Source organism: Stenella coeruleoalba (genome assembly GCF_951394435.1).
Source record: "Stenella coeruleoalba genome assembly, chromosome: 14".
NCBI lineage: Eukaryota > Metazoa > Chordata > Mammalia > Artiodactyla > Delphinidae > Stenella > Stenella coeruleoalba.
The window spans coordinates 84,625,805-84,653,672 of record NC_137160.1 but is presented as its reverse complement, the minus strand read 5'-3'; the positions used below and the strand labels follow the sequence as shown (position 1 = coordinate 84,653,672).

The window sequence follows — 27,868 nt, the reverse complement described above, 5'->3', positions numbered from 1 at the left end:
CAATCGTAGCCAGTGAGAGTCAGATCTGGGGTTTTTGCTGGAACCATTGGAAAGAGATGGTCACTTCCTCACTGTGGTTGCTCAGCTGGTAGGATGAGAGCCCTACTTAGTGTCCATCTTTGAAAAGACCCTGCCTGAGAAGAGAGCCACGAAAGAAGAAACTAGTGCTGAGAGACAGAGAGAGACTGAGCCCTGATGACATCAAGTGAGGCCCTGGATCAAGCCGTACCTGAAGCCCTTACAGGACATTCCAATAAAACAATTTTTTTAAATTCTCTTTTAGTTATACCACTTTGAATTAGGTTTCTGTTCCCTGCAACCAAGATAATCCTAACTAACACACCTCTTCCTGAAGCTAACCCTAATGGTTCCTACTGCCGCTTCACACCTCCACAGTGTTAACTCCCTGCACTATATCGGGACCCGTCTGTCTTCCAAACAGACTAAGAGCCCGTTGATGGAAAGGGCACTGTCTTTCTATGCCCAGCACTGAAGTACACTGCCAGGCACAGAGTGAGCATTAATAAATATTTGTCAAATGACTAAGTGGATGGATGACTGGGTTGGTGACTGCATGAGTTATTCCAAAGGCGGTTTTGGCAACAGGCTCTGACATTTTCAGAAAGTAGTTAAAGTAGACTCTAACCTGACGCTGTTCACCGAGAACCCCTCTAGGTGCTGGGAAGACAGGGGTGAACAAGGTAGCCCTGGTCTCCATTCCCATGGAGACCACACTCTGGTCTAGAGCAAAAGAATCGAGATCATATACAAGTAAACCATCCATCCAGGCAACAAAGAGAGATTCATTCAAATGGTGACAAAGGCTCAGCAGAAAAATCAAACAGGGTGGTTGTTTATAGAGAGAGCCTGGGCTGGAGAAGCCACCGCCGGACAAGAAGCCACAGAGTGACCAGTGAGAAGCCATTTGTCTAACAATAAAAGAGTCTTTTGGCAGGCTCAGAACTCCAGCTCCCCACCCCCCATACTGGCCCACCCCCACCCACACTCCAAGGCAGGGTCAAAGGTGGTTCCAGTGGCTCCAGTGGTTCTCACATGGGTTACCCATTAGAATCACATACGGAGCTTTTAAAAAACACCCAGGGAGACCCACAAGAGTGGAGAACTGGTGCTCCAACAAATACCTGTCCACGAATGTTCACAGCGGCACCGTTCACAGTAGCCAAAAGGTGGAAACAACCTGAATGTCCATCAACAGATGAATGAACAAACAAAATGTGATCCATCCTCACAGCAGAACCCGATTCGGCCATTAAAAAGGAATGAGCACCGACACAGGCTACCATGTGGACCAACCTCAAACCCATGACGCTAAGGGAAAGCAGCCGGACACAAAAGGCCAAGAGTGTATGATTCTATCTATAGGAAATATCAGGAACAGGCAAATCCACAGAGACAGCGAGTAGACTGGTGACTGTCAGGGGATGGGGGCTGGTGGAATGGGGGGGAGTGCCAACGCGTACAGTGTTTCCTTTTGGGCTGATGAAAATAGTCTGAAACTAGACTGACGCAGCGATTGCACAGCACTGTGAATGTACTAAAAACCACGGAATTGTATACACTTTAAAACTGTTAGTTTTATGTTACATGAATTTCACCTCAATTTTAAGAAAAATAGTGGAGCTAGCTACTTAGAACCTGTTGCCAGTAAGTTCCATAAACCTTAATTCTACGTTGATACTTTAGCTCACACGCAAAAAAATACTGAAGCATTAAACAGAATTTTCAATATGGGAAAGACAAAACAGAAAAGGTACCCAGGCCACACCCACGGAGATTCAGCAGGTGCGGACCCCGCCCCTTCCCCCCCAAAAGTGGAAACCCCTCCCCCTTCCCTCCCTCCCTCCCTCCCTCCCTCCCTGCAGGCGATTCTAAAGGCAGCAGAGCAGGGAAGCCCTGGGTTAGGCGGTAACCCCTGCCATCCAGAACAAAGCCACGCCCACCAAGCATGGGGACCAGAGATGGAGCAGGCAGCCCCTTGGCTGTGGTGGTGCAGACGGAAGACTCTGCAGAGGAGGTGGGAGACGGGGAGCTAAGGGCTCTAGAGAGTTAGGAAGAAAGACAACCCAATTCACGAATTCCGATTCCTGTGCAAACAAGCGCGCTGCAGGTTCTCTTGAGTCTCCATTACAGGCCGTTAGTGCCCATCAATGAATGAAGCTGGGCGCATCTCACAATGGTGCTCACCTCCCACCCCGCCCGAGCCCCCCGCCCTGCCCCCAGGCCCTCTCTGCAGGCAGGAGCAAAGGAGGAGTCCGCGGGTGGCCGACACAGCAAAGCGACGGGGCATCCCTCACTCACCCCTGCCAGCAAGGAGCCGGGAAATCATGACTTTTATTCCTTTTGGTGACAGAGGAAGCCAGGCTGCCTGCGAAGAAGGGATGGGGGGGTTGGGAGGGCAGGGAAACAGGGGGAGGGGGGCTCCCGGCATGGGCCCGCTGCCTTCCTTCGGTGTTTTAACTTATTTGTTTGGATCCCCTGGTTTTCCACCTGTCCCGCCCTGAGTTCTCCCTCCAGGACTCAGCCTCCGGGCCGACACAGCTCAGATGCCCAGGCCAGGGGGAGGCGGTCTGTAGGGAGGGGCAGCAGCGTTCAGGGTAGTTGCAGACTTGGAGGGTGATCCTGGGGAGAAGAGAAGACGACACAGTGATGGAGCGCTGGCTGGGGGACAAATAGTAATATCTGGGGCGGGAGGCAGGTAAAGGTCTCAATGCCAGACCCGCAGTACACTTGGCACCTCTGCTGGGAACAGGCATCTCCAATCCAACGCGGCCCCGAACCGCTGCCACCCTCAGACTGCCCCCAGCTGACTTGGTGCAAATCAATTCTTCTAGGAGCTCAGACCAGAGTCTCGGGGACATCCCCGGCCCCACACTGCTCCCCACCTCCGCTGTCACCCCATCACTCCTGCAGCCTCCTCCCTGGTCTCCTGCCTGACCCCCCAACCCTACCCCAGCCCGGATCAGCTTGTCTCCTGCAACAGAGCAGAGGGAACTTTTTAAAATGGGAATTAGTCCAGGTCACTTTGCTGTTCAGACTCTCCAATGGGTCCCTTTCTATTCAGGGTACAAGTCAAACGCACCGTAAGGGATCGCTAAGCCCTTTGTGATCCGGCCTCATCACTAATCTGATCTCCTCCCCTCTATGGACCCTCTGGCCACACCCATCTCTTCACTGTTCCATGAACACACCTGGCATCTCCTACCTCAGGCCCTTTGCACTTGCTGTTCTCACAGGCGAGAGCACCCTTCCCCCAGACAGTCACGTGGTTTGCTCCTTCATGCCCCCAGGACCTCTGCTCAAGCATTACCTTCTCAGCCAACTCTCTTCTGACCTTGACCACCCTCTCAATGGCAACCCCCCAACCCAGGGTTCCCCAACCCCTCCCTGCTCTGTTTTTCTCCATAGCACTCACGTCCCCCCTAGAATCTCCACCCCACGACAGAGCTGGGATTTTTGTCTTCCTCCTTCGTTGATACATCTGCAGAGTCTAGAACGGTGCCCGACACAGAGAATAAATACTCAATAGATTAGTATGTGCTGAATGAACACAGGTGAGACTCACAGAAGAGCAGCTGGAAAGACACACAATTCCAAGAGTAGAGTCATCTCCGGGGAAGGAAGAGAGCATTCAGGATTGGGGAACGTTTTCATTTTCTACTAGGAGAAAATATACACATACAACTTCATCATTTCATTTTTTAAATAAAATCGATAGCCATTGCACTGCATAGTGTAAAAGAGAAAAGAAAACTTGTGGAAGATGAAGAGCCGCCGTACAAACCAGAAGGCTGAGTCGCCGAGACGCTGAGCTCCACCAAACGGCTCAGACCTACGACCAGCAGGGTCTGACAAACAAGGGACAAGTGTCTCCATGCTCCAGGGGTGACCAGCACCATGGTGGCCAGGAAAAGAGGGGCACTGAGAGGAGACGGGGGTCCTTGAGCCTGGCCCTTCTGTCAGAGACTGGGGCAGGGCAAACCAAGTATCTGCCCCCTCCCCAAGGATTCCACCCCCCAGGATGGGGCAACTGGACAGAAACCTGGTGGCCTCCTGCCCCCAGAAGAGCTCTGTCCCCGTGGCCAGGATGCTCCTCTTCCACACCAACGTCTGTTCTGTGGAGGCAGCACAAGGAAGCCCAGCTGGCCACTGGGCCATCGGGGGAGAAAGTGGGTCCCTGAGCCCGTGCCCCACCTGGCGCTGGCTAGCTGCGCTGGGCCGGCCAGGTTCTGAACGTTCACAGGCGCAGCACTCACTTGTAGAGACAGATGCCTCTCGTGCTTGTTCGGACGGCACTGGATGGAGGGTCTCATTTTCCTTTTTCCTCTCTTTCATCCCCAAGCCTCACACACAGATTGAAAGTGAGGGGATGGAAAAAGATATTTCATGCAAACGGAAATGACAAGAGAGCGGGGCTCGCGATATTCATATCAGACAAAATAGACTTTAAAACAAAGGCTACAAAGAAAGAAAAAGAAGGACACTATATAATGATAAAAGGGTCAGTACCAGGAGAGGATTACACCCATCAACATATATGCACCCAACACAGGAGCACCCAAGTATATAAAACAAATACTAACAGACATAGGGAGAAATAGATGGGAATACAATAATCCCCAAGCCTGCCACCGCCACCCACTGGCCCCCACTTCCCAGGCAAGGCCACCTGGAGTACAAATCCTTCTCCTGAGTGTGGAGCTCCCTTCCCAAATCAAATCGATTTTCCAAACATAATTTGTCTCGTGTGAATCACTGACCTGCGCCTTGGCGGGCATCTGAGCGGCCAGAGGCACGTGGAAAGGGACCCCCCACCTCTCAAAGCTCAAATTAATGCAGAAGGGAGTCCTAGGAGGGTCCTCGTGGTGACAGGGTGAGGGACGTGTGAGGATCTGGGGTGGCGGCTGGGACAGCCCCGCGCCTTGGACCCCAGACGCAAAGCTGAAAACTGGCTTCAGAGAACCCAGGGAAGGAAGCCCTGTCTAGTACTGGGCTGCAGAATGGGGACTTAGAAGAACACGACCCCCCTGCCAGAGACCCTGTGTGGGTCCCCGCTGCTCTCAGACAAAGTCCAAATTCCTTCATGCATGCCGGGGACTATGACTCAGCCATAAAGAGGAACGAAGCACTGACATCTGCTACAACACGGACGCACCTTGAAAACATGAGGCTACATGAGAGGAGGCAGACACAAAAGATCACACATTGCATGATTCCATCTCCATGAAGTGTCCAGAATAGGGAATCCATAGAGACAGAGAGTAGATTGGTGGTTGCCAGGCGCTGGGGGAGGGGGAGGATGGTGGCCACAGTGGCTGCTTAAAGGGTATGGGGTTTCTGGACGGTCCAGTGGTTAGGACTCTGCGCTTTCACTGCCGAAGGTGCGGTTCAACCCCTGCTCGGGGAACCAGGGTCGCACAAGCTGCGCGGCAGAGCCAAAAAATAAAAATAAAGGATATGGGGTTTCTGCTGAGGTGATGAAAATGTTTGGGGACATTTTCAGGCAATGGTTGCGCAACAGTGTGGATGGACTAAATGCTGCTGAATTGCACATTAAATGGTTAATTTGTATGTGACTCTCACAGAAATAAATTATCTTTTTAAAAATCCAAATTCTTGAGCTTCCCTGGTGGCGCAGTGGTTGAGAGTCCGCCTGCCGATGCAGGGGACACGGGTTCGTGCCCCGGTCCGGGAAGATCCCACATGCCGCGGAGCGGCTAGGCCCGTGAGCCATGGCCGCTGAGCCTGCACGTCCGGAGCCTGTGCTCCGCAACGGGAGAGGCCACGGCAGTGAGAGGCCCGCGTACAGCAAAAAACTCCAAATTCTTCCCCTTAGTCTACAGGGCCCTGCACAACCTCAGCCCCGGCCATCTCTCCAACTATTTCGAATGTCATCCCCACCCATTCACCGTTTAACTGGTATTCGTTACACTGGACATCACAGGTGGGCCATCAAGGAGATTTGAGTTCCAATTCTGGCTTTACACAATCCACGTACCTCAGTTTCCCCAACTTTTAAATGAAGGAGTTGGGTTAGTTGACGAGCGGAAGATGCAAATTCAATTCCTTAGAGCCACACTGTCTAATATTTTAGCCAGTAGCTAAGTATGACTGTTTAGACTTTAATTCTAATGAAATGGAATCATAAGTCCAGTCCCTTAGTTGGCCACATTTCTAGTACTCCACAGCGACACGTGGCTAGTGGCTACCATATTGGACAGCACAGATGAAGAACATTCCCATCACCGTAGAAAGTTCTACAGGACAGTGACCAGACAGGTGACATAAATGAACGATGCCTTCTAGATGGAATGGAAGCTCCTCGACTATAGGGGCTGCGTCCCCAGCACCTACAACAGTGCCTGGCACACGGAAGGTGCTCAACTAAATATCTGATGAATGCATCGGCAAATGTCACTGCAGCCACCTGTCACTCCCTGGACCAGCCCGGCTGCCTCCAAAGAGAAGCCGAAAATCCAGATTTTAATACTAAATCTTCCAGATCTTGAAGAAAAGCTCAAAAATTATTAAAGCACGGGGCTGGCCAAACAGATATGCTCCCGGGCTGTATGTGGCCATGAGATACTGGTTTACAGCCTCTGGATCAGGAGGTAGCAAAGATTCCTCCCACGTGTGCATCAGGACGGGAAGCTCCAGAACCCTGCGTGGAGAAGCCAGCAGGGCACAGAAACTCTACAACCTCCCATTCACTCCCCCAGGGGCTTGCGGAAGACGTACAGGAGGAAGGAGCCAATTCCATTTTTTCCCCTTTTAAATGTGTGCTCAACACAGAAACCATGTGCAGAGCCCCAGGTGAAATTAATATTCCAATTCAAGCCTCTCTCACTGAGGAAGGTATAGCCCCGCCGCCGTCCGGGAATGCTAAGAACTCCCAAAGAATCCCTTTGAAAGGAGTGAATGAGCAAATGAATAAAGAGGGGGACAGAGGCAGGTGGAGAAGAAATATCTGGATACCAAAGCCACTGCCAGGATATACTGTACACAAGGCCACTGCGGCTGCAGCTAGTGGCCCCGTGGCGGAGGACCCCGCACCAAACCTGCTGACCAGGAGTCAGGCCAGAGACTATAAGGGACCACGTTTAAATCATAGACCCCCATAGGCACGTCGCCAGAAAAGGGCTCAGGGCATCTGGTGCCTCTGAGGAAGACCAGCAGGACATTATTACAGCAAGAAAAACTAAGAGGAGGACTTCCCTGGCGGTCCAGTGGTTAAGACTCCACGCTTCCACCGCAGGGGGCACTGGATGGATCCCTGGTTGGAGAGCCAAGATCCCACATGCCACACGGCACAGCCAAATTAATTAATTAATTAATTAATTAAAATAAATAAAAACTTCCTCTAAAAAAAAGAAAAAGAAAAACTAAGAGGAAAGGGGACCAGGTCCACTGCCTCCCAGCTGGGGGTTCAGGCAGTCCCACCCTCCATCCCACCGATCACAGCACAGCCCTCCTGAATCCAGGAGCAAAGACGTTCCTCTCTCCCCACCCCATCACTCCTTCGTTAGTCAGACTCATCACTGACCAGAGGTCACTCATCACCCATCACAGGTCAGAGGTCTGTTAGACGCTTCGCTTTTTAATCCTTGTTGAGGCCCCTCTGCCTGCAGCCATCTTTCTCCAAAGCACTTGTGATGGCTTTAAAATATATCTGCAAATTCCTTGACACTCTTCTGATCGTGAGCGGGAGTCAGGTTCCCCTTCCCTCGATTATGGCTGGCCTCCAGTGAATAAAATGTACTTGGATGTGACCCTGAACGACTTCCGAGGTTGGGTCGTTGCAATGGACTGAATACATCAATGAAAAGCATATTAAAATGGTTTTGCGGAAAAAGCATGTATTTTTTATATACTGGCATCCAATAGGAGATCATACATTCTGGCTATGCAAGAAAATTCTACTAACCCTAGAAAAATTATAAAATCCTATCACTAAAAAGAAATACGTTGGTAGCAGCACTATTCACAATAGCCAAAGCACGGAAACAACCTACATGTCCATCAACACATGAATGGATAAAGAAGATGTGGTACATATATACAATGGAATATTACTCAGCCATAAAAAGGAATGAAATAATGCCATTTGCAGCAACATGGATGCAACTAGAGATGATCATACTAAGTGAGGTAAGTCAGAAGGACAAATACCATATTATAGCACTTACATGTGGAATCTAAAATACGGCACAAATGAACCTACCTATAAAACAGAAACAGTCTCACAGACATAGAGATCAGACTTGTGGTTGCCAAGGGTGAGGGGAGAAAGAAGGATGGACTGGGAATTTGGGGTTGCTAGATGCAAACTATTATATTTAGAATGGATAAACAACAAGGTCCTACTGTATAGCACAGGGAACTATATCCAATCTCCTGGGAAACCATAATGGAAAAGAATATTTTTTTAAATGTCTCTATGTGTAAAACTGAGTCACTCTGCTGTACAGCAGAGATTGCACAACACTGTAAATCAACTACACTGCAATTTTTTTTAATTTTTTGAATTAAAAAAAGAAATGTGTTGATATCAGTAAAAGTTCGCACAGGGTCATCATAAAAGTCATCAGTTAAAATCTAAAATGTTAAGGGAATCCGCCAAGCGACACCTCTGATCAGTTCTATTGCTTGTGACTCGTCATTTATGTTAGGATGTGACCCACCCAACGCTGTGAAATTCACACTCTCACCGCGATTTCTGTGTGCAGATGTGCGCTGCCGCTGGCGGGTAGCATCAGAGATGTTTTCGCCTCTGACACCCAGGACCCCAACCCTAAGCCAGGTGCAGGACAATTGAGATCATTTCTGAGACAGTTTTGATTGGCAGTGGGAGGAAGAGCCTCTCACACTGGTAATTACTGGCAGATGGCATCCGCTGTGTCTGACAGCATTAAAGCAAGAAAGAGGGGTTAAAAAAACGCATGCAACTCTGCCCTCCATGAGCTCAGCCTAGAGGAGAGATAAGGCATGTGGCATTTTCTAGATTTCAGTCAAGCACACAGAATGCCAAAGGCTTTCCAAGGAGGGGCGGCCACTGCCAGGCAAGGAAATGTGAGAAGCCTTCCCAGGACTTCACTGGGACACTTGCAAGTGACAGGAACCCAACTCAAAGTAGCCTGAGGGGAAAAATAATGTATTGGGTCTTGTACTGGGGAAATTCAAGATAAAGCTCGTACCAGAAGCAGCTACTTTTGGGTACTCCAGTATGGTCACAAGGAAACTCTCCCCCTCTCCCCCTCTCGGCTCTGTTTTCCCCCATGTTGCTTCATTCTCACACAGATCCAGAATGGTAGGTAGCTGCCTTTTTTTTTTTTTTTTTTTTTTGCGCACCGCACTGTGCGGCTTGAGGAATCTGAGTTCTCGGACCAACCAGGGATTGACCCCAGGCCCCCTGCAGCGCAAGCGGAGAGTCCTTACCACCGGACCGCCAGGGAATTCCCCGGTAGGTGGCTTCTAAAATGATCTCCAGTATTCTCCACCTGATGGCATTCATGGCTTTGCGTGGTCCCCTCCCCTCGAGTAAATTCCTTCTGAGCAATATCTTACCTCAGTGTGGAAGGGCGAGCCCTTCTGTGATTAGGTCACAAGAGACTGTCAGTGCCTTTGGTGAAGCCACTCTCCTCCATATGGAGAGGACCACGTGTCAAAAAAGCCAAGGCCCTCAGTCTAAGAGCCCACAAAAACTGAATCCTGCCAACAACCATGTAAGCACAGAAGCAGACTCTTCCCTGGTCCAGCCTTCAGATGGGAGCCCAACCCTGGCTAACACCCTGAATGCTGCCTTGTGAGAGATCCAGAAGCAGAGCTAACCTGTGCCTGGACTCCTGACCCACAGAAACTGTGAAATGCTACATGTGGGTTGTTTTAAGCCATCAGTTTGTGGCAATTTGTTACACAGCAATAATAACCGCTACATTCAGGCTCCCATCCTCCCAGCTTAGCAACTGCAACAGAAAAGGAAGCCCTCCCCCACCCCTCCCCATGCTTGCAACAAACATCCCAGAGCTGGCTCTCATTGGTCCAGCTTGGGTCATGTGCCCGAGCCTGAGCCAATCCTTGAAGCCTAGGAGATGAGCTGTTCTGATTGGTCAGGCACAAGTCATGAGCCCACCCGTGGAGGAGGAGGAGGAGAAAGTTAGCAATACCCAGACCACAAAGCAGGGGAACAATGGTTCCCCAAAATAAAATCAGGGTGTTATTCTCAGAAAAAGGTAAAAAAATAGCAGTCAACCACTATCATATCGCAAGATCTGGTATGAAGCAATGTGGAAGAAGAGATGAGAAAAACCACAAAAATGAGCACCAGGGCATATAGTAGGTGTTCAACTAAACACTCAATGGCTGGAGAAGAGGATTTAAAAGGGCTAACGTTTATTACAGACCCATGTGGATTTAAGCACTGTGTTGAATTCTTACACAACATCTCCCTTAATCCTGACAACATCCCAAAGAGTAGGAGCTCCTACTTTCCCCCTTTCACAGATGAACATGCTATGGCACAGAGAGGTTAAGTAACTCACCCAAGGTCACAGAGCTAGCAAGTGGTGGAGCTGGAATTTGAACTCAAGCAGTCTGCCACCTGAGTTCATGCCCTTAATTTCAGAGATCTGCTTGAAACAGTTTGTGAGAGCAGCCAGAGGAGCAGAGAATATCTAATCAACCAGTGAGAGATAGAAAGCTGACAGGAGATGCTATAGAAGTTCATTCCCTCACTCTAACACTTATTAAACACTTTCACAAGGAAAGATGGGGACCACGTGATGCAACCAAGGAGGCCTGGAGCCGCAACTAAGGAGCCTGCCTGCCACAACTAAGACCCGGCACAACCAAATAAATAAATAAATAAATATTTAAAAAAAAAAAAAAAAAGATGGAGAATAAGAGGAGGTAGGGAACCTTGCAGGATGGGAAAGACTGAAAAAGAAATTCCAGCAGCTTCCTCCCTCATGTTGCCCTCCACGCTACAATGAAGAAAAGCAGAATTTAGTCGCCCTTACATAACGACCTGGGATGACAGGCAGACTCATCAGGTAGGAATATGAGGCCACTTTGGAGCGTGTGTGAGTGAAGCTGGTGCAAACAGTAAAGCCAAAACCTCCGCCCCCAACACTTTTCCTCTTGAAATATACAGACCCTCTTAACAGCTCAGCCCATAAATTTAAGAGAAAAACACTTTAACTGGGCTGGGCGTGGGGGGGAGAGTGGGTGGAAGGAGAAAAAAATATCATAGGGAAATTAAAAATTCATCATAAATTCCTGGTGCTCCCTAAAGAGCCTCTTGCATTAGGAAGAAATGTGTTTGTGGTAAGTGCTATGGAGGCCCAGACTGGGGGACAGAAGATGTCTCTCTTCTAAGACTGAAGCTTCCGGAAGCTAGAGAAACGCCATGAGTAGATGGGCTGCACTCCAAGTCCTTTGGGGATCAGCCACAGCTGGAACCACTGGGAATGGAGCCTTGGGCAGCATCGGCAAGTCCCTGCCATCAAGGAGCAGCAGCTCTCGGCAAGAGGCCTGGGTTCTAAGAACCAGCCCTCCTCATCCCCGTTTCTCTGTTAACTCCGCTTCTTCAAGCGCCAGTCCTTTCATCCACTATCACTCAGTCACACCCTGTCTTTCCTCAAATGTCTGCAGAGCCTGGTTGGATGCTGATTTCTGCACAGTGTTCCTGCTGGGCAGGATGGCCATTTGCAAATCTTTCTAAACCTCCTTTCTATGTCTGGGAAATCCTCCATCTTCTGAGGCAGTGGAAAATCACTAAATACACCTTGATATTTCCCTGCCATGGAATACCATGCAGCAATTCAAAAAAATAAGATAGTTCTAGGGACTTCCCTGGTGGTCCAGTGGTTAAGGATCCACCTTCCAATGCAGGGGACGTGGGTTCAATCCCTGGTCGGGGAACTAAGATCCCACATGCCGTGGGGCAACTAAGCCCGCGAGCCACAACTACTGAGCACCCGGGCCACAACTAGAGAGCCCACTGCCGCAACTACAGACCCCACGTGCTCTGGAGCCCATGTGCCACAGCAGAGGATCCCGCATGCCACAACAAAGATCCCGTGTGCTGCAACTAAGACCTGACACAGCCAAAAATAAAATAAATAAACAAAAAAATAAGATAGTTCTATATGTACATGGATATTGGAGAACAGACACGATGTATACTATTAAAAGCAAATTTAGGGCTTCCCTGGTGGCGCAGTGGTTGAGAGTCCGCCTGCCGACGCAGGGGACACGGGTTCGTGCCCCGGTCCGGGAAGATGCCACATGCCGCAGAGCGACTGGGCCCGTGAGCCATGGCCGCTGAGCCTGCGCGTCCGGAGCCTGTGCTCCGCAACGGGAGAGGCCACAGCAGTGAGAGGCCCGCGTACCGCAAAAAAAAAAAAAAAAGCAAATTTAAAACATTATATTATACATATATATTTCCTACAAGGAAAAATACACAGCAAACTGATAAAGAGTAGTTACCTTTTGGAAAGATATGAAATTGTTCAAAAGGGACTTCAGATTTATCTCTCATATTTTTTAAACCACTTTCACATCGTTTTCTTTTTTTATTTATTTATTTTTGGTTGCAGTGGGTCTTCGTTGCTGCACACAGGTTTTCTCTAGTTGCGGTGAGCAGGGGCTACTCTTCATTGTGGTGCACGGGCTTCTCATTGCGGGGGCTTCCCTTGTTGCAGAGCACGGGCTCTAGGTGCCACGGGCTTCCGTAGTCGTGGCACATGGGCTCAGTAGTTGTGGTGCACGGGCTTAGCTGCTCTGCAGCATGTGGGATCTTCCCAGACCAGGGATCAAACTCATGTCCCTTGCATTGGCAAGCAGATTCTTAACCACTGTGCCACGAGGGAAGTACCCACTTTCACATCTTTGACAGAGATAATGTTATGCAGTCACCAAAACTGCCTTCACTCAGAAAAACTATATTTCCCAGGTTCCCACCTTAGGAGGCAGAATAAAATCACACACACACACACACACACACACACACACACACACACACAGTATGATTATAAAAGATCCTGACTGTTTCCACCTTCTCTTCAAATGCCGTGCTATCCCTGATAGGGTATTCATCGCCAGCTACTAATTATCCCCCCAATATCCATTCTCTCCTTTTTCCAGAGTAACAGAACTTTTGATTTTTAGCCACTTCAAATTAAGACTGCATTTCCAAGCTTCCCTGGTGGCGCAGTGGTTAAGAATCCACCTGCCAACGCAGGGGACATGGGTTCGAGCCATGGTCCGGGAAGATCCCACATGCCGTGGAGCAACTAAGCCCGTGCGCCATAACTACTGAGCCTGTGCTCTAGAGCCCGTGAGCCACAACTACTGAGCCTACGTGCCACAACTACTGAAGCCCGCGCGCCTAGAGCCCGTGCTCCACAACAAGAGAAGTCACCGCAATGAGAAGCCCGCGCACCGCAAGGAAGAGTAGCCCCCGCTCGCCTCAACTAGAGAAAGCCCGCGTAGCAACAAAGACCCAACGCAGCCAAAAATAAATAAAAATTTAAAAAAATAATAAAATTAATTAATTAAAAGAAAAAAAAAGACTGCATTTCCCAGATTCCCTTGCAGCTAGATGCGGCCATGTGACTTAGTCGCAACCAATAGGATATAAGTGGAAACATCATGGGGCTGCTTCTAGGACTCTTCTGTAAAAGACAACTGATGCATACCCTTTACCCTTTCTTTATCTGCACCCCAATCCCAGTGCCTAGAATGAAGATGCGATGGCTGCACCGGTACCTGCCATTTTACACCATGAGGACAAAGACCTCAACCTTGAAATGGTAAAAGCAAGCACGGGTCCAAGAGGATTTCACGGAACAGAGACAACCTACAGTCCTGGGCTTCTGAGCTCTAGAATCTGACTTGGGAGAGAAATAAACTCCTACTTTTTAAGCCATCACTTTTTTTTTTTTTTTGGCCGCACCGTGCAGCTTTTGGGATCTTAGTTCCCTGACCAGGGATCGAACCCATGATCTCAGAGTCCTAATCACTGGACCATCAAGGAATTCCCAAGCCATCACTATTTTACTTCTCTATCTTTCACTGATGAGCCCATTTGCAGCAAATATGCCCATCACACCACATCCAGTCTTCCTTTCTCCCAGTGAAACACCAAGCAGCATCTCTCCTGGGTCTGAGTTCCACGCACCTTAGCCCCCGGCACCAGCAAAGCACAGCAGCAAATTCAGAGGGTCTCCACTAAGGCATTCTCACCAGCCCCAACAGGGACCTAGAAACCCTAAGAGAAAGCACTGGGCTCTCTACTTAAAAATCAGCATTGTTGTGGCTGAAATGTCTCAAACATTCCTGGTTTCCTCCCTTTAAGTCCCCACCAACTCCTTTCCCACCACCCCACCAGTACCACCCACGTCATTCCTTCACTGAGGTCAGTAGTCCAGCCACACCTTTCTCCACACTAATAAAATAATATAAAGGCATGTGTGTGAAGGGATGCAGTTGGGGTGGGCAGTGTAAGAGGCAGCAATGGAGTGAGGGTTAAGATCCAAACTACCTGGATTAAAACCCCAGCTCCACCACTCGTTAGCTACATAGCGTTGTTTAACCTCTTGGTGCCTCTACTTCCCCTTCTTTAAAATGGGTATAATAATAATACCCACACACCTCCCAGGCTTGTTGAGAATATGTGTAGCTATATTAGAACTGTGACTGGCACACAGAAAGCACTATATAAATACAGCTATTTTATACACATAGGAGACTTTTGGTTGGTTGTTTATATTAAAATGGCATTGCACAGGGTAAATTACCCTGACACTCACTTTTCTCCTTGACAATAAGCCCCGGTCATCCCTCCAGGACAAGGGAAGTCCAACCCACTGTTTTTAACCGCTACCTGGTGGTCCAAGCATGGAAATACCACCATTTAGTCCAGAACTACTTTACTGATGAAAAGTTAGGGTTTTTTCTCTTTTTTACCACCACAGACAATGCTGCTATAAATATCTGTGAACATACAACCTTAACAGTGGTGCTTTTTATTTCTAGAAAACAAAGGATTCCCAGATGTGAGACTGCTGGGTCACAGATCAAGTTCTCTTTTCATATATATTAGCAAATTACATTCCAAATAGTCCATGTTTTCAACCAAAGCAACTAAGACATGTGTGAGATCACTGGACTGGATCAGAGGTCACACGTACAAAACAGAAGCCCCAGGAGATTGGACAGCAGCCAAGAGAGAACCCACAAAAGGGCGGGAGGGGAGGGGTGAGTGTTGACTCCTTGGGGGAGGGGCACCAGAGGTGTCAATCCAGGCATGAGGGCTCTCCTGACCTGGCGGGAGGGAGGGGGGTCCCCACCTCACCTGGTAGCCTGTCACAGTAAAATTTTCTTCCTTCTGCTGGAAGCACCCAGATTTTCCTCCGGGAAATCATCCCTTGCCTATCTCTCTGGCAAGCGGCTTCCAGTTCCAGCTCCAGAGACACTTAAGTGTGACTCATCAGCTGCAGGATTCCATCCCCACAGCCACCGTCTCTAGTTGAGAGGTCAGCGCACAACCCACACTAGTCCAGTAAAAGTCGGTCCTGGGATTCTTGCTGGGACAATTAAGAAAGAGACATTTGATTTCTGCTGGACAATTAAGAAAGAGACATTTGATTTCTGCTGGTCAGAGGAATGTCTAGAGCCAACTGTGGCCAACTTTGCCATAAGGTGGAGACAGCCTGTCTGAGAATGAGGTGAACACAGGGAAAAAGAGAACCAAGAGACAGAGTGAGAGCAGAAGTTCTCATTAGGAGAGTAAGCCCCTGGATCCAGCCATGCCTGAAGCTGTTTCCTCCTTAAGCGTCCCACCTTCAGGGACTAGTAAGTTCCCCATTTTGTCCCTTGCAACTGTGAGAATCCAGATTTAATCCACTGACATACCTTCGCATTTGACACATCACCTCCATGAGTGCTCTTAAAATCTTAAATCTGGAAACTTAAAATATCACAGACTGGGGCGTCACAGATAAAATAGGGAAGGATACGTTCATCTTTAAAACAACCAAATAGGAAAAAACACAAGGTCATAAAAGAGATCCACTGATTGGAGTCATTCTGAATATAACATAACTACGCAGTAGGTTCCTTTAATACTAGTTCCCTCCAGCAGCATCCCTCCAAGGGGTCTTCTGAGCTGTGAGCCATGGAGCTTTGCCTGCAGAGTAAAAACTATCTCCCACACACGTGCTACTATTTTTAAAACGCTACATAAATGCTACTGTAATTACCAAAACCCACTCGTTCAAGAGCATTACTGAATTGATGGCAACTTTCAATCAATATGTTTTTCTTTTTTAACCAAGGGATAACAAACCCACAATTCTTCTCGTTCAGACGAGCTGGATAATTTTTTTGACATTAAAAGCGGGTACTTGTCTTGACCATAGAGTGCTATAAACACACATTTACATGACCACTGCTTGACCATTTAAAGCAAACTTTGTCTTTAAAAGAGCCAGACAGTAGGTAATTTATTTAGGCTTTGCAGACCATAGGATCTGTCACAACTACCCAACCCTGCCCTTGTTGTGAGAAAGCACCCATAGACAATAAGTAAACAAACAGGCATAGCTGTGTTGCAATAAAACTTTATTTATACAAACAGGTCGAGGGCTGGATTTGGTCCATGGACCATAGCCTGGTGATGCCCGATTTAATGCGTACAGAAAATAACAAGCAACAACACAGGAGCCAAGGCCAGCACAGGGTCAGATGGAATTTACACGTCTCTCAACTGTTGTGGAATTGGATGGAGAAAATAGAATTTGATTGACACACGACTTTTCACCTACACATCTACTAAATGAAGCAAGTACACCTGCACTGGCAACCTAACAATAATAAATTATGCCAGCACGATCACATCATGAAGACAGGAGGAATTTTTTTCTTAGAATATTAGTGGTTCCAGCAAGAAACATGAACCCCAAGCTAAATCTGACAGGCCACAGCTCAGATCCAACCTCCTCCTCCACGTAGTTACAGGGGCAGAGAGTACATCTGAGCCCTGGTTTCCTCGACTGTCCTACCAACATTATTAATAACTGCCCCCATTTATTGAGCACTTACTATGTGCTGGGTACTTGCTAAGAAGCATTTGCATCTATTGTCTCATTGGATCCTCTTAACTTTACTCTCCTTAATGATGTCGCTATGTCCATCTCACAGATGCAGAAACACGGGCTCGTCCATCCCAACCTTCTCCCCAGAGCTGTTGGGAAGAGCACATAAAAGGCAGAAGCCCAACTCACAGGTGTAAGTTCTGTTTGCTAATTCCACCACTAACAAATATTGATTTGGCCCCCAAATCAATACAGGGGTAGGCATATAGTTGGCTCCCGATAAATAGTTACTGCACGAATCTATCAATCAGCAAACCCCATAGCGCAACTTTCAAACTACACCCCAAATCTCACCACTTCTCACCTCCTCTCCAGCTGCCACTCTGGTCCAAGCGCCCATCATCCCTGTCTGGACTATTGAGTAGCCCCTTGGGGCTCTCCCTGCTTCTGCTCCCATAAGTGAGAGCACCGTCTCCTCTGCTCAAACCTGCCGATGGCTGCCACCTCACTCGGAGCAAAAGCCACAGTCCTTTTCAGGCTCTGGTCCCTAACCTCATCTACTACTCAGCCCAGCCTCACTGGTCTCCTTTCTGTCCTTGAACCTGCCAAGCACCTTCCCACCTCAGGGCCTTTGCACTGGCTATTCCCTCTGCTTGGAACGCTCTTCTCTCCGACAGCCCCCTGGCTGGCTCCCTCACCTCTTTAGGTCTTTGCTCAAATGTCACCTTTCTGAGTGACACCTGCTCTTTCAAATGGCAAAACATCCCTCCCCAGCGCTCCCTGTCTGCTCCCCTGCTTCATGTTCCCCCAAAGCACTTATGACCATTTAATAAACAGTGTATTTTAGTTATTTAGCTATTTCAGTCTCTGTCTCCCTGCGCCTTAATGCTAACCCCACAAGGAGAGGGGCCTTTGCCTGTCTTGTTCCTGCTGTATCACCAGCTCCAAGTACAGTGCCTGTCACAGCACAGGTGCACGAGAAAATACGTGTCCGTGAACTAACGCAGAATGAAGGAGGAAGCAGACTGGGGTGAGGTTTCGAAGATCACCAGCAGGGGATGCAGGGTCCGTTTTACAGATGGGGAAACTGAGTCTCAGAAAGGTCAAGGAGCCACACCAGCGCTCCCAGATCTTCCAGTTTGTTGAGAGAAGCCAGAAACCTGGATACTAACATCTTCCACTTTTTAGATGCCGGTAACTGACAAGAGAAGCCTGCAGACCAGATATGGCCCAAAGGCAGCCAGCGGCTCTCCACTGGCCTGGCACGTTCCTCTGCACTGCCACCCTAGAAACAACTTTTTCCTGGCAAAACAGCATCTTCCATCTACACCATGCCCCGCCCCTTCCACTCCCCTTGCCGGCTCGGAGCGACTGCAGGAAAACAAGGTCCCCTCCCACCGGGCCACGGCTTCCTCATCCCTCCGCCCCGGTGTTCCCATCCCCACTCACCTGCCTCCATCAGCTCACCCGGGAGAGCCTGCAGCAGCAGATGACACAAATGCAGAGGAACAGAGCAATCCAAGGATATAAACCCAACGACAAGTAACAGGGCACAGAGAGGACCGGGCAAACAAAGGGAGCCAGGGATTCTGAGAGCCAGGAGACCAGGCAGGGCCAGTCCGGCACTCCAGAGTTCTGGAAAGAAAACCAGGACCCTCCAGCAGGCCCACAGTGTCAGCCCCGCGAGCCAGGGCTGCAGCCGCAGCAGCATTTTTATGTGTCCATTTGCTCCGATGCACTAAGAGCCCTGGTGGGAGGCATTCCAAGCACAAAGCAGACATCAGAGGCGCAGTATTTACTGAGTCACCCTTCCGAGGCGCTGAATCCTGGGCTCCGAAGCGCAGCCATGGTGAGTTAGGTCCCCCAACAGGTTAATTTAGGTTAACGCCGCAAAACAGCCGGGCTCAGAAGCGCCGGGCAATTCTAGACTCTCCATTCCCCTCAGTAATAAAATACAGCCAATCCAACTGGACTCTATTGATTTTTTTATGTCACTATTTTGGGACCAAAACATAAGGAGAGGGTGTTGATCGGTTCAGGAGTCACATGCGCACACCCACTGCGGCCCCAGGTGGGATGAACAAGAGAAGATGATGGAATTCCACTCCAAAGAACCTGGGCTCCTTTCCCGCCTTCCCCTGGCAGAGATGGGGCATCAGGGGTCCATCCCGCCCCTGAGTTTCCAGGAAGATGCAAAACAAGCACCCAGATGGAGAATAAAAGTGACAACGAGTGACCTTGCTTTACTTCTCCCGGTAGCGCTGTCACCACCTGACATTAAATTATGTATTTGTTTGTCCAATGTTTTACGATTGTCTCGCTCTGCCAGAATGACAGCTCCTCAGAATGGGGGCTACGTCTCTTCTGTTCCCTGCTGTGTCCCTAGTGCTGAGCGCTGATTAATACATGCCTGTTGAATGAATGAATGAGTGAGTGAGTGAGTGAGCTGGGATCTCTTGATCACATGCTGTGTGCCAGGCACTGTGCAAAGAACCTTGCAAGGATTCAAATTCCTCCTGCCTGGGACACCCTTCTCCGGGCTGGCTCTGGTCTGATCACATTTAGGTCTCGGATAAGATAAAGGCCACCTTCTCCAAGAAGTCTTCCTGGATCACCTAGACCTTCCCCATCAGATTGCTTTGTCTTGAGTATGAAGAGTGTAAATTACTGCCGGAGACTTTCCTGCTTATGCATTTGCTGGCTTCCTTTCCCTCGCTCCATCACACCAAACTTGCCCTATAATGCAAGCCCCTGAGGTCACAGGCACCTAAGCCTGAGGGTGGGGAAACTGAAGCAAAACTCCAGGACGAGGAGGTGCCTTAGGGGCAGGGGAGACAGGAGTCAGAGATTCTGGGGAGGAGACCCTGCCTTGCTACTCACGGCCTGTGCTGTCTTAAGCAAGTCCCTGAGCTCCTCTGAATCTCGGTGCTCCCATCTGGGAATACATCGGAGCCCTTAACCTCTCCCTGGGTGACAGGGAAGAATCCAGGGAAATCCTGAAGTGAGAAACCACTTGGGAGGCAGCAGAGGGGCCGTTATCCTTCTCTTTACAGGTCTGACTGATGCAGAGAAGAGCTCATCAGCCCCTCCCTTCCTGCCTGCCCTCCCTCCTGAGAAACCGCAGGCCCCGCAGGACAGCACCCCTCTCACCCCCGCCGTCACCCTGCTGGTGTCTCCCAACCTTGTGATGAGATCAGCAGAGGGTCAGGGCCTGCTGTAGACTGAATGCTTGTGTCCCCCCAAAATTCATCAGTGGAAAGGTGACCCCCAATGTGATGATGTTAGGAGGTGGGGCCTTTGGGAGATGATTAGGTCATGAGGATGGAGTCTCATGATGGGATCAGCGCCTTTACAAAAGAGGCCCCAGAGAGCTCCCTCATCCCTTCCACCAAGTGAGGACACAGTGAGAAGACAGGCATCTATGAACCAGGAAGAGGGTTCTCATCAGAATGTAACCATGCTGGCACCATGATCTTGGACTTCCCAGCCCCCAGAACTGTAAGGAATAAATGTCTGTTGTTTATAATCTACCCAACCTGTGGTACTTTGTTATAGCAGCCTGGATGGACTAAGACAGGGCCCATTCTACAGATGGGGAAACTGAGTCTTGGAGAGGCCAAGGGGCTAGAAGGGGTTAGATCAGATCTCCCAGTTTCTCAAGATAAGCCAGAAACCTGGCTGGTGATATTGACATCTTCCACTTTTTAAATGTTGGCAACTGAGAAGCCCTCAAGCCAGACATGTCCCAAAGGCAGCCAGCAGCCTTCCACATCGGCTCAATTTCCCAAAACGGCAAGCCCTGGATGGACCTAGAGATGATCATACTAAGTGAAGTAAGCCAGACAGAGAAAGACAAATACCATATGATATCATTTATATGTGGAATCTTTTAAAAAATGATACAAATGAACTTATTTATAAAATAGAAATAGACCCACAGACATAGCAGACAAACTTGTGGTTACTAAAGGGGAACGGGGTGAGGGGGAGGATAAATTAGGAGTTTGGGATTAGCAGATACACACTCCTATATATAAAACAGATAACCAGCAAGGACCTGCTGTATAGCAGAGAGAACTATACTCAATATTTTGTAATAACCTGTAAGGGAAAAGAATCTGAAAAAGAATATACATATATACACCATATACATATATGGTATAACTTTGCTGTACATCTGAAACAAACACAACACTGTAAATCAACTATACTTCAATTTAAATTTTAAAAAATTACGTAATACTGGGGCTTCCCTGGTGGCGCAGTGGTTAAGAATCAGCCTGCCAAAGCAGGGGACACAGGTTTGAGCCCTGGTCCGGGAAGATCCCACATGTTGCAAAGCAACTAAGCCCATGCACCACAACTACTAAGCCTGTGCTCTAGAGCCCACGAGCCACAACTACTGAGCCCACGTGCTGCAACTACTGAAGCCCACGTGCCTAGAGCCCATGCTCCGCAACGAGAAGCCACCGCAATGAGAAGCCCGTGCACTGCAAGGAAGAGTAGCCCCCGGTCGCCGCACTAGAGAAAGTCCGCACGCAGCAATGAAGACCCAATGCAGCCAAAAATAAATAAATAAATTTTCAAAAATAATTTAAAAATAAACTTTTAAATCCTAGAAAACATCAAGTGTTAATAAAACAATATTTTGGAACAAAAAAAACACCAAACCCCTCCTTGTCGATGCACCCCTGGACCCTAAGCCGACTTTAGAGGGGACAAAATTCCCCAAAACGGTTTCTCAAAAAAGACCCAGCTCTGCCCACAACTTGAAACACATCCCTGGACCCAAATTAGTCTCAGAATCCATAAGCTGCCCACGAAACTCAGTGCCTACAAACGCAGAGAAGGTAGCAGCAAAGAGCCCTGACTCTGAGACGGTTACACTGTGGGTTCACATCCACAGCCCATCCCTTTGCGGCTGTGTGACCCTGACAGGTCACGGCACCTCTCTGGGCCTCAGTTTCCTCATCTGTAAAATGGGGCAAACACAAGTCCTTACCCCACGGGAGCCACTGAGGACTCAATGAAGTAAAATCAGCAAAGGGCTTAGAACGCACAGTATGTGTAGATCGGGGCTAGTTGCAGTGTTGCTTCTGATTCTGAGCCTCACTGACGCGGGAGAACCAGCGCAGGAGACCAAATGGAAAGGAGGGGGGTGTCTGCCTGCCAAAGTCTCACCCTTTAACGTAACCGTCTAATCCCTCGAGGGCACAGAACTCAAAGGACTCCTAGTTGCCTGCGGAGCTGACTCCAATCTGTTTGATTTCTATGGCTGGAAACCTTAGCTCGCATTTATAGGTGTATCTGCTGCAAAGAGAGAGCAGAAAGGAAGTGAAAGGGACTCCATAACCACCCACCATCTTGGAATGTCAGTCTGGCTTGTCCAGGAGTCTGTCCACACAGTTCTGCACAAGGCTGTGGAGGGGAATCTGGCTGTGAGGTGGTGCGTAAGGCACAGACCAGCACCTGGGCTGGAATCCTGACCCTGTGTGACCTCAGGCAAGTTATTTGGCATCTCTGGACCTCAATATCCTCATCTGTAAACTGTGAATAGTGAGGGTGTCCATTTGCCAGAGTGGTGAGTATTTCACCCTGTTCATATGAGGAAATGCCTGGGATGGTGCCCACAACACAGGGAGCGACTTCAGAAGCATGCGTGTCCATCATCACCCCATCATCCCATCACCATCACCACCATCATCCCATCACCATCATCATCATCACCATCATCATCATCACCATCATCATCATCACCATCATCATCACCATCATCATCACCATCAAATCACCATCATCATCACCATCACATCACCATCATCATCACCATCACATCACCATCATCATCACCATCACATCACCATCATCACCATCACATCACCATCATATCACCATCATCATCATCACCATCATCATCACATCACCATCATCACCATCACATCACCATCATCACCATCATCATCACATCACCATCACATCACCATCATCATCACCATCAAATCACCATCATCACCATCACATCACCATCATCATCACATCACCATCATCACCATCACATCACCATCAAATCACCACCATCATCACCATCACCATCACATCACCACCACCATCATCACCACCATCATCACATCACCATCATCACCATCATCACCATCATCATCACCATCATCATCACCATCATCATCACCATCAAATCACCATCATCATCACCATCACATCACCATCATCACATCACCATCACATCACCACCACCATCACCATCACCACCATCACCATCACATCACCATCACCATCATCATCACCATCATCACATCACATCACCATCATCAGCACCATCAACATCATCATCATCACCATCACATCACCATCATCATGATCATGATCATCATCACATCACCATCATCATCACCATCACATCACCACCACCATCATCACATCGCCATCATCACCATCAATCATCACCATCATCATCATCATCACCATCACATCACCATCATCACCATATCACCATCATCACCATCATCACCACCACCATCATCATCACCATCACATCACCACCATCATCACCATCACCATCATCATCATCATCACCATCACATCACCATCATCATCACCATCACATCACCACCATCATCACCATCACTATCATCATCATCATCGTGATGATTTGCTACCTGCCTTTCTGAGTTGACATTTGCTATTTTAGCCACCCCCCAGTGGCTGCCTGTCTCTTGACCTTGGGCTCCTTAAATGAAGTCACAGTCCTCTAAAGGACCAGACAGTAGAACTCCTTGACCAGAAAGGCTCCACTGTGTAGGGTGAGAAAGTCCTGGGCAAGCAGTTTTTAAAAAACGGAGAAATTGTGAGAGCCACGAGCCCTAGTCTGACACCAGTTCACCGTGTGACCCTGAGCGAGTCACTTCCCATGCCCAAGTCTCCTCTGCCACCTGCAGGGGGAGCTGTTGGAGGAGATGCTTTAAGACACTTCTTGCTCTCCAAGTCCACTCATTTACTCTGGGGAAGAGGTGGTGGTACCACGACCACCCCATCATGCTGCCTCTCGTGCCAGGGTGCCTCCGTCTCCCCACTGTGATGGGAGGCGATGCATCTGCTGAATCCCGTCGCTTCAAAGGGAACTGCACCCTCTCCATCCCCATTCAATTTCTGAGCCAGGAGAGAAGAAAGGAGGTGCCCATCCGCACACAACGCAGGGGGCACAAGGCCGCTGCAAGGGCTTTGCTGACCCAGAGACCACCCTCCCCGACTTCACACCCACCCACAAGCGAGGGCTTTCTTGTGCTCCCTTGGACCATGGCAACCACCACACTCATTACTGGCTTCAAGCATCGCAGCTCATGCAGAAGCCTCATGCCTCCCAAGTTCCCTGCATCCAGGGCAGGGGCGGGGCAGGGACGAAATGATTTACTCTGGGAACCTCCACGGTCCGGCCATTAAATCACCCAGGGGGAGGCGACAGCATTGGTACACGGCTCCCCGCCAACCCCAGTGCCACCTCTCTGAAAAGAAACACCACCCATGGGCACCCCACACACACATCACTGTTGCAACGAGAAAGAAATATACCACACACCACGCCAAGGTGCCAGGAACGGCTAAGAGCATCTCTGCCTTGAAGCCAAAGTCTCACCGCTCCCTCCAACTAGCAGGCTCTGTCGCTCACAAGGACCCTCTGTCGGGGGCTCTCCACCCACTCTGACTTTATAGACCTTGAGCATAATGGGTCAATGGACCAAGGCGCGTCCATTTTCCCCAGCAGGGACAGTAACAGCGCTGCTGATTTGCAAAGCCATAGCAGGCACAAAAGTGGCTTGAATAATAGGGGCCCCCTGGTCGCCAAGCTGAGGGATTTGTGCTGACTCTTACCAAGTACAGTTCCATATGTTGAAGCGCTTGCAAGGCTGAAAGAAATACACCCACCACACTCTTTACCATGGCAGCTACCCACGCGGGAGGGGGGAGGGGGCACAAAGCAGGCAGTCCCTGTGTGTGATGGGGGACAGATCGCGTCCTTCCTCGCCTCTGAACTCTTCCAGCCCCTCTCCGGGAGCCTCAGCCAGACGTGGTCGGGAAATCATGGCAGAAATTATCCAGAAAATCCAACCAGCTCTGAAGGATGCTAGCTAATTCCTCCGAACCTTTCAACCAACGGCAGGCAGTTAAGTACCTTTCAGGAATTTCAGCCCTGGTTTTTTTTCCCCCAGCTCTCCTAACTGGTGCTAAATATAGAGTTATCAAACTGTCGTCTCTTTGTGTCCCTGGTGGGGGCCGGTGAAAGGCTTCCATGTGCTCGCAAGGACCTGGCGACGGCACTGGGGACTCTGCTCTAGCAGCACCTGCCAGAAGGAGCTGCCCAGCTGAGACCCTCCCGGAGAGACTCTGGAGCCGGGCCAGCACCAGGTTTCCGGGGTGGCATACCTTCCCAACCAGGACTGGGCCGCCCAGAGCCAGGCACAAGCTCTTCCGTTGCTAGGGAAGGGGGGAACGGAGGGTTCAAATGTTCCCTTAACAAAGCACGAGGCAGGCAGCTTCTCTGAGAGATTTCCGATATTCACTTAGGAGCACTGACCCCCGTGCAGGGACAAAATCAAGACAAAACTGCAATTTTCCAGTCCAAGGGACTGTGCACTATGGGGAACGGGCTCCAGGGCTTCAGCTAAGAGGAAACAGCCTCGACTCCAGCAACGCGGAGAGCAAAACAGCTATCAGAGCTGCTTATTAGACAAGCAGATTAAAGATTCATCCACGTCAAGCCCAGCACCGCTCTCTACGTTGAGCCAAAGCTGAATGCCGATGGATGCCTCTGACAAAAGGCTTTCTCCGAGGGGAAGGCTTTATTAAGTATTTTGGGTCACTTAAGGGCATCTGGAAGGAAGACAGTATTTACTTTTTCCACGCAAATACGTCACACATTAAGTTGGCATACGAGGCTTGCTCCTAACTGCAACCCTCCAAGACAGTTAAAGCTGAAAAGTTACAGTTGTATTCTGCTGCTGCGTTCTGGGTGGCTGTGTGGTTTGTTTATTAAGAAGATGAGAAGACTCTTCTCAAGCAAAAGCTACCTGCTCCCAAACCACGGGTCCTGATGTTAACAGGTTTGGAGAACCGAGCTCTCCAGATGCACATGAATGGTGCTGGTGACTGTTCCGGTTCCTCTGAGCCTTCAGAATTTTCTCCGCGGCTTGGGGTGGGAGGCAGGGAGGAACTGGCATTTTAGGATAAACGGCCTCTAGGACCAACGTGTAGCCACACCAAGGTGGTAGAAAGCTTTCCAAACTCCAGCGGAGACCCAAAATACCTGACTGTTTTGCCTTTCCCACTCGCTAGGTTTCGGCGACAGCTGCGCCGGTGCCAGCGGGGAGCCCGGCTCCACGGTACCCAAGCAATGGCTCTGGCCAGTACCACGTTCCAGGCGGCCCTGCGCGCCCTGAACTGCCTGGCCGCCCTGGGGTCAGGGCGCTGGGGCAGCCCGCGTTTCCAGGAGGCGAGCAGCGGGCTACGCAGCAGCCGAGGGGAGGCCACTTGGGGAGGGGGCACCTTCGGCAGGGATGTAAAAGCAGGAGGGTGGGGAGGGGCTGCGGACCAGCGAGACGGCTCCGACCGAGGCGACCTCAAGGTGGGGCCCCGCAGGTGTCCTGGGAAAGCCGGCGGTGCGTCCGCGGGCATCAGGAAACCGGCAGAAGGGGCCCACCGACTCCCTGCCACCGCAAAACCGCCGCGGGAACCGGGTCCTGGGGGGACGCTGCCCCAAGGCGGGGCGGGGAGGAGACTCGGTTTCTGGAACCCGCCTGGTGAGGCTGAGCGCACCCGGCCGGTTGCCCCCCTTGCGCCCTGAACGGATCCGCAGGGGAGCTGGAGGTTTGGGGAGAAAGGCGGGCGGGCTCTCGCGTTGGGCAAAGGGGTACGGGCTGGAGACCCCTGGGTTCCCAGAGTCTCCCCAGATTTGTGCAAGTCCGGGAGACGCAAGCTACCGGGGACTTGAGAAGGAGGTGGCCGCCCCGTGCGGGAGCCAACTTTATGCGCGGCGGCCGGGGTCGGGGATGGGGTCCGGGGACGCGCGTTACCTGGGCACTGGAGCGCCGTCAGCGCCAGCAGGAGCCCGAACGGCGGCGCCCGGCCCGGGGGCGGCATGGTCCTCGGCGCGCGGTGGGCCCGGCCCGCGGCTCCCGGGAGCGGCCCCCGCGGCTACGCTCGGGCGCCGGGCATGGCTCGCTCCCAGGGCGCCGCTCTTCCCCAGACGCAGGCGGCCGGCGCTGGCGGCGCTTCCCGGGCTGCGCCTCAGCGCGCTCTCTCGGGCTCGGCCGTGCGCGGCCGGGGAGCCGGGGGCCGCGGGGGCTCAGCGCCTGGCGCCCTGGCTGGCGGCCCCGCACTTGGCCCGACTTGCTCGGCCCCCGCCGCGGCCGCCGCCGCGGCTCCCGCGCCCGGGCGCCCGTCCCATCCCGGTCGCGCCGCCGCCGCCTCTGCCCGCGCCAGCTGCTGGCCGCCCCTCGAGCCAGCGAGAGAGTGAGCGAGCGCGCGAGCGCCTGGGAGGAGGGAGGCGAGGCGGGAGGGGGGAAGGGCCGGGGAGGCCGGGGGAGGGGCCCGCCGCCGGGAGACGGGGCACCAGGCGGCCGCCCGGCGATAGGCGGCGGGACGTGCCACTTCCCGGCGTCCCCGGGGGAGGGCGCCTGGCCGCAGAGGCCTGGGGAGCCCTGCGGGGGTGGTCAGGGCGTTGGCGGGGACCGGGACCGCCGGAC

The 27,868-nt window shown here is 50.7% G+C and overlaps 1 protein-coding gene across 1 annotated transcript in view; it reads right to left on the bottom strand.

Annotated features, from left to right (window-relative positions):
* Window positions 1–27,615, bottom strand: part of TMEM132B (transmembrane protein 132B) — a 382,508-nt gene extending 354,893 nt beyond the window's left edge. Inside the window, exon 1 of the mRNA XM_079943402.1 lies at window positions 27,197–27,615. Coding sequence (XP_079799528.1) covers window positions 27,197–27,263 — 67 coding nt within the window. The 5' untranslated portion in view covers window positions 27,264–27,615. The remainder of the gene's footprint in view (window positions 1–27,196) is intronic.
* Between the last annotated feature and the right edge of the window lie 253 nt (window positions 27,616–27,868).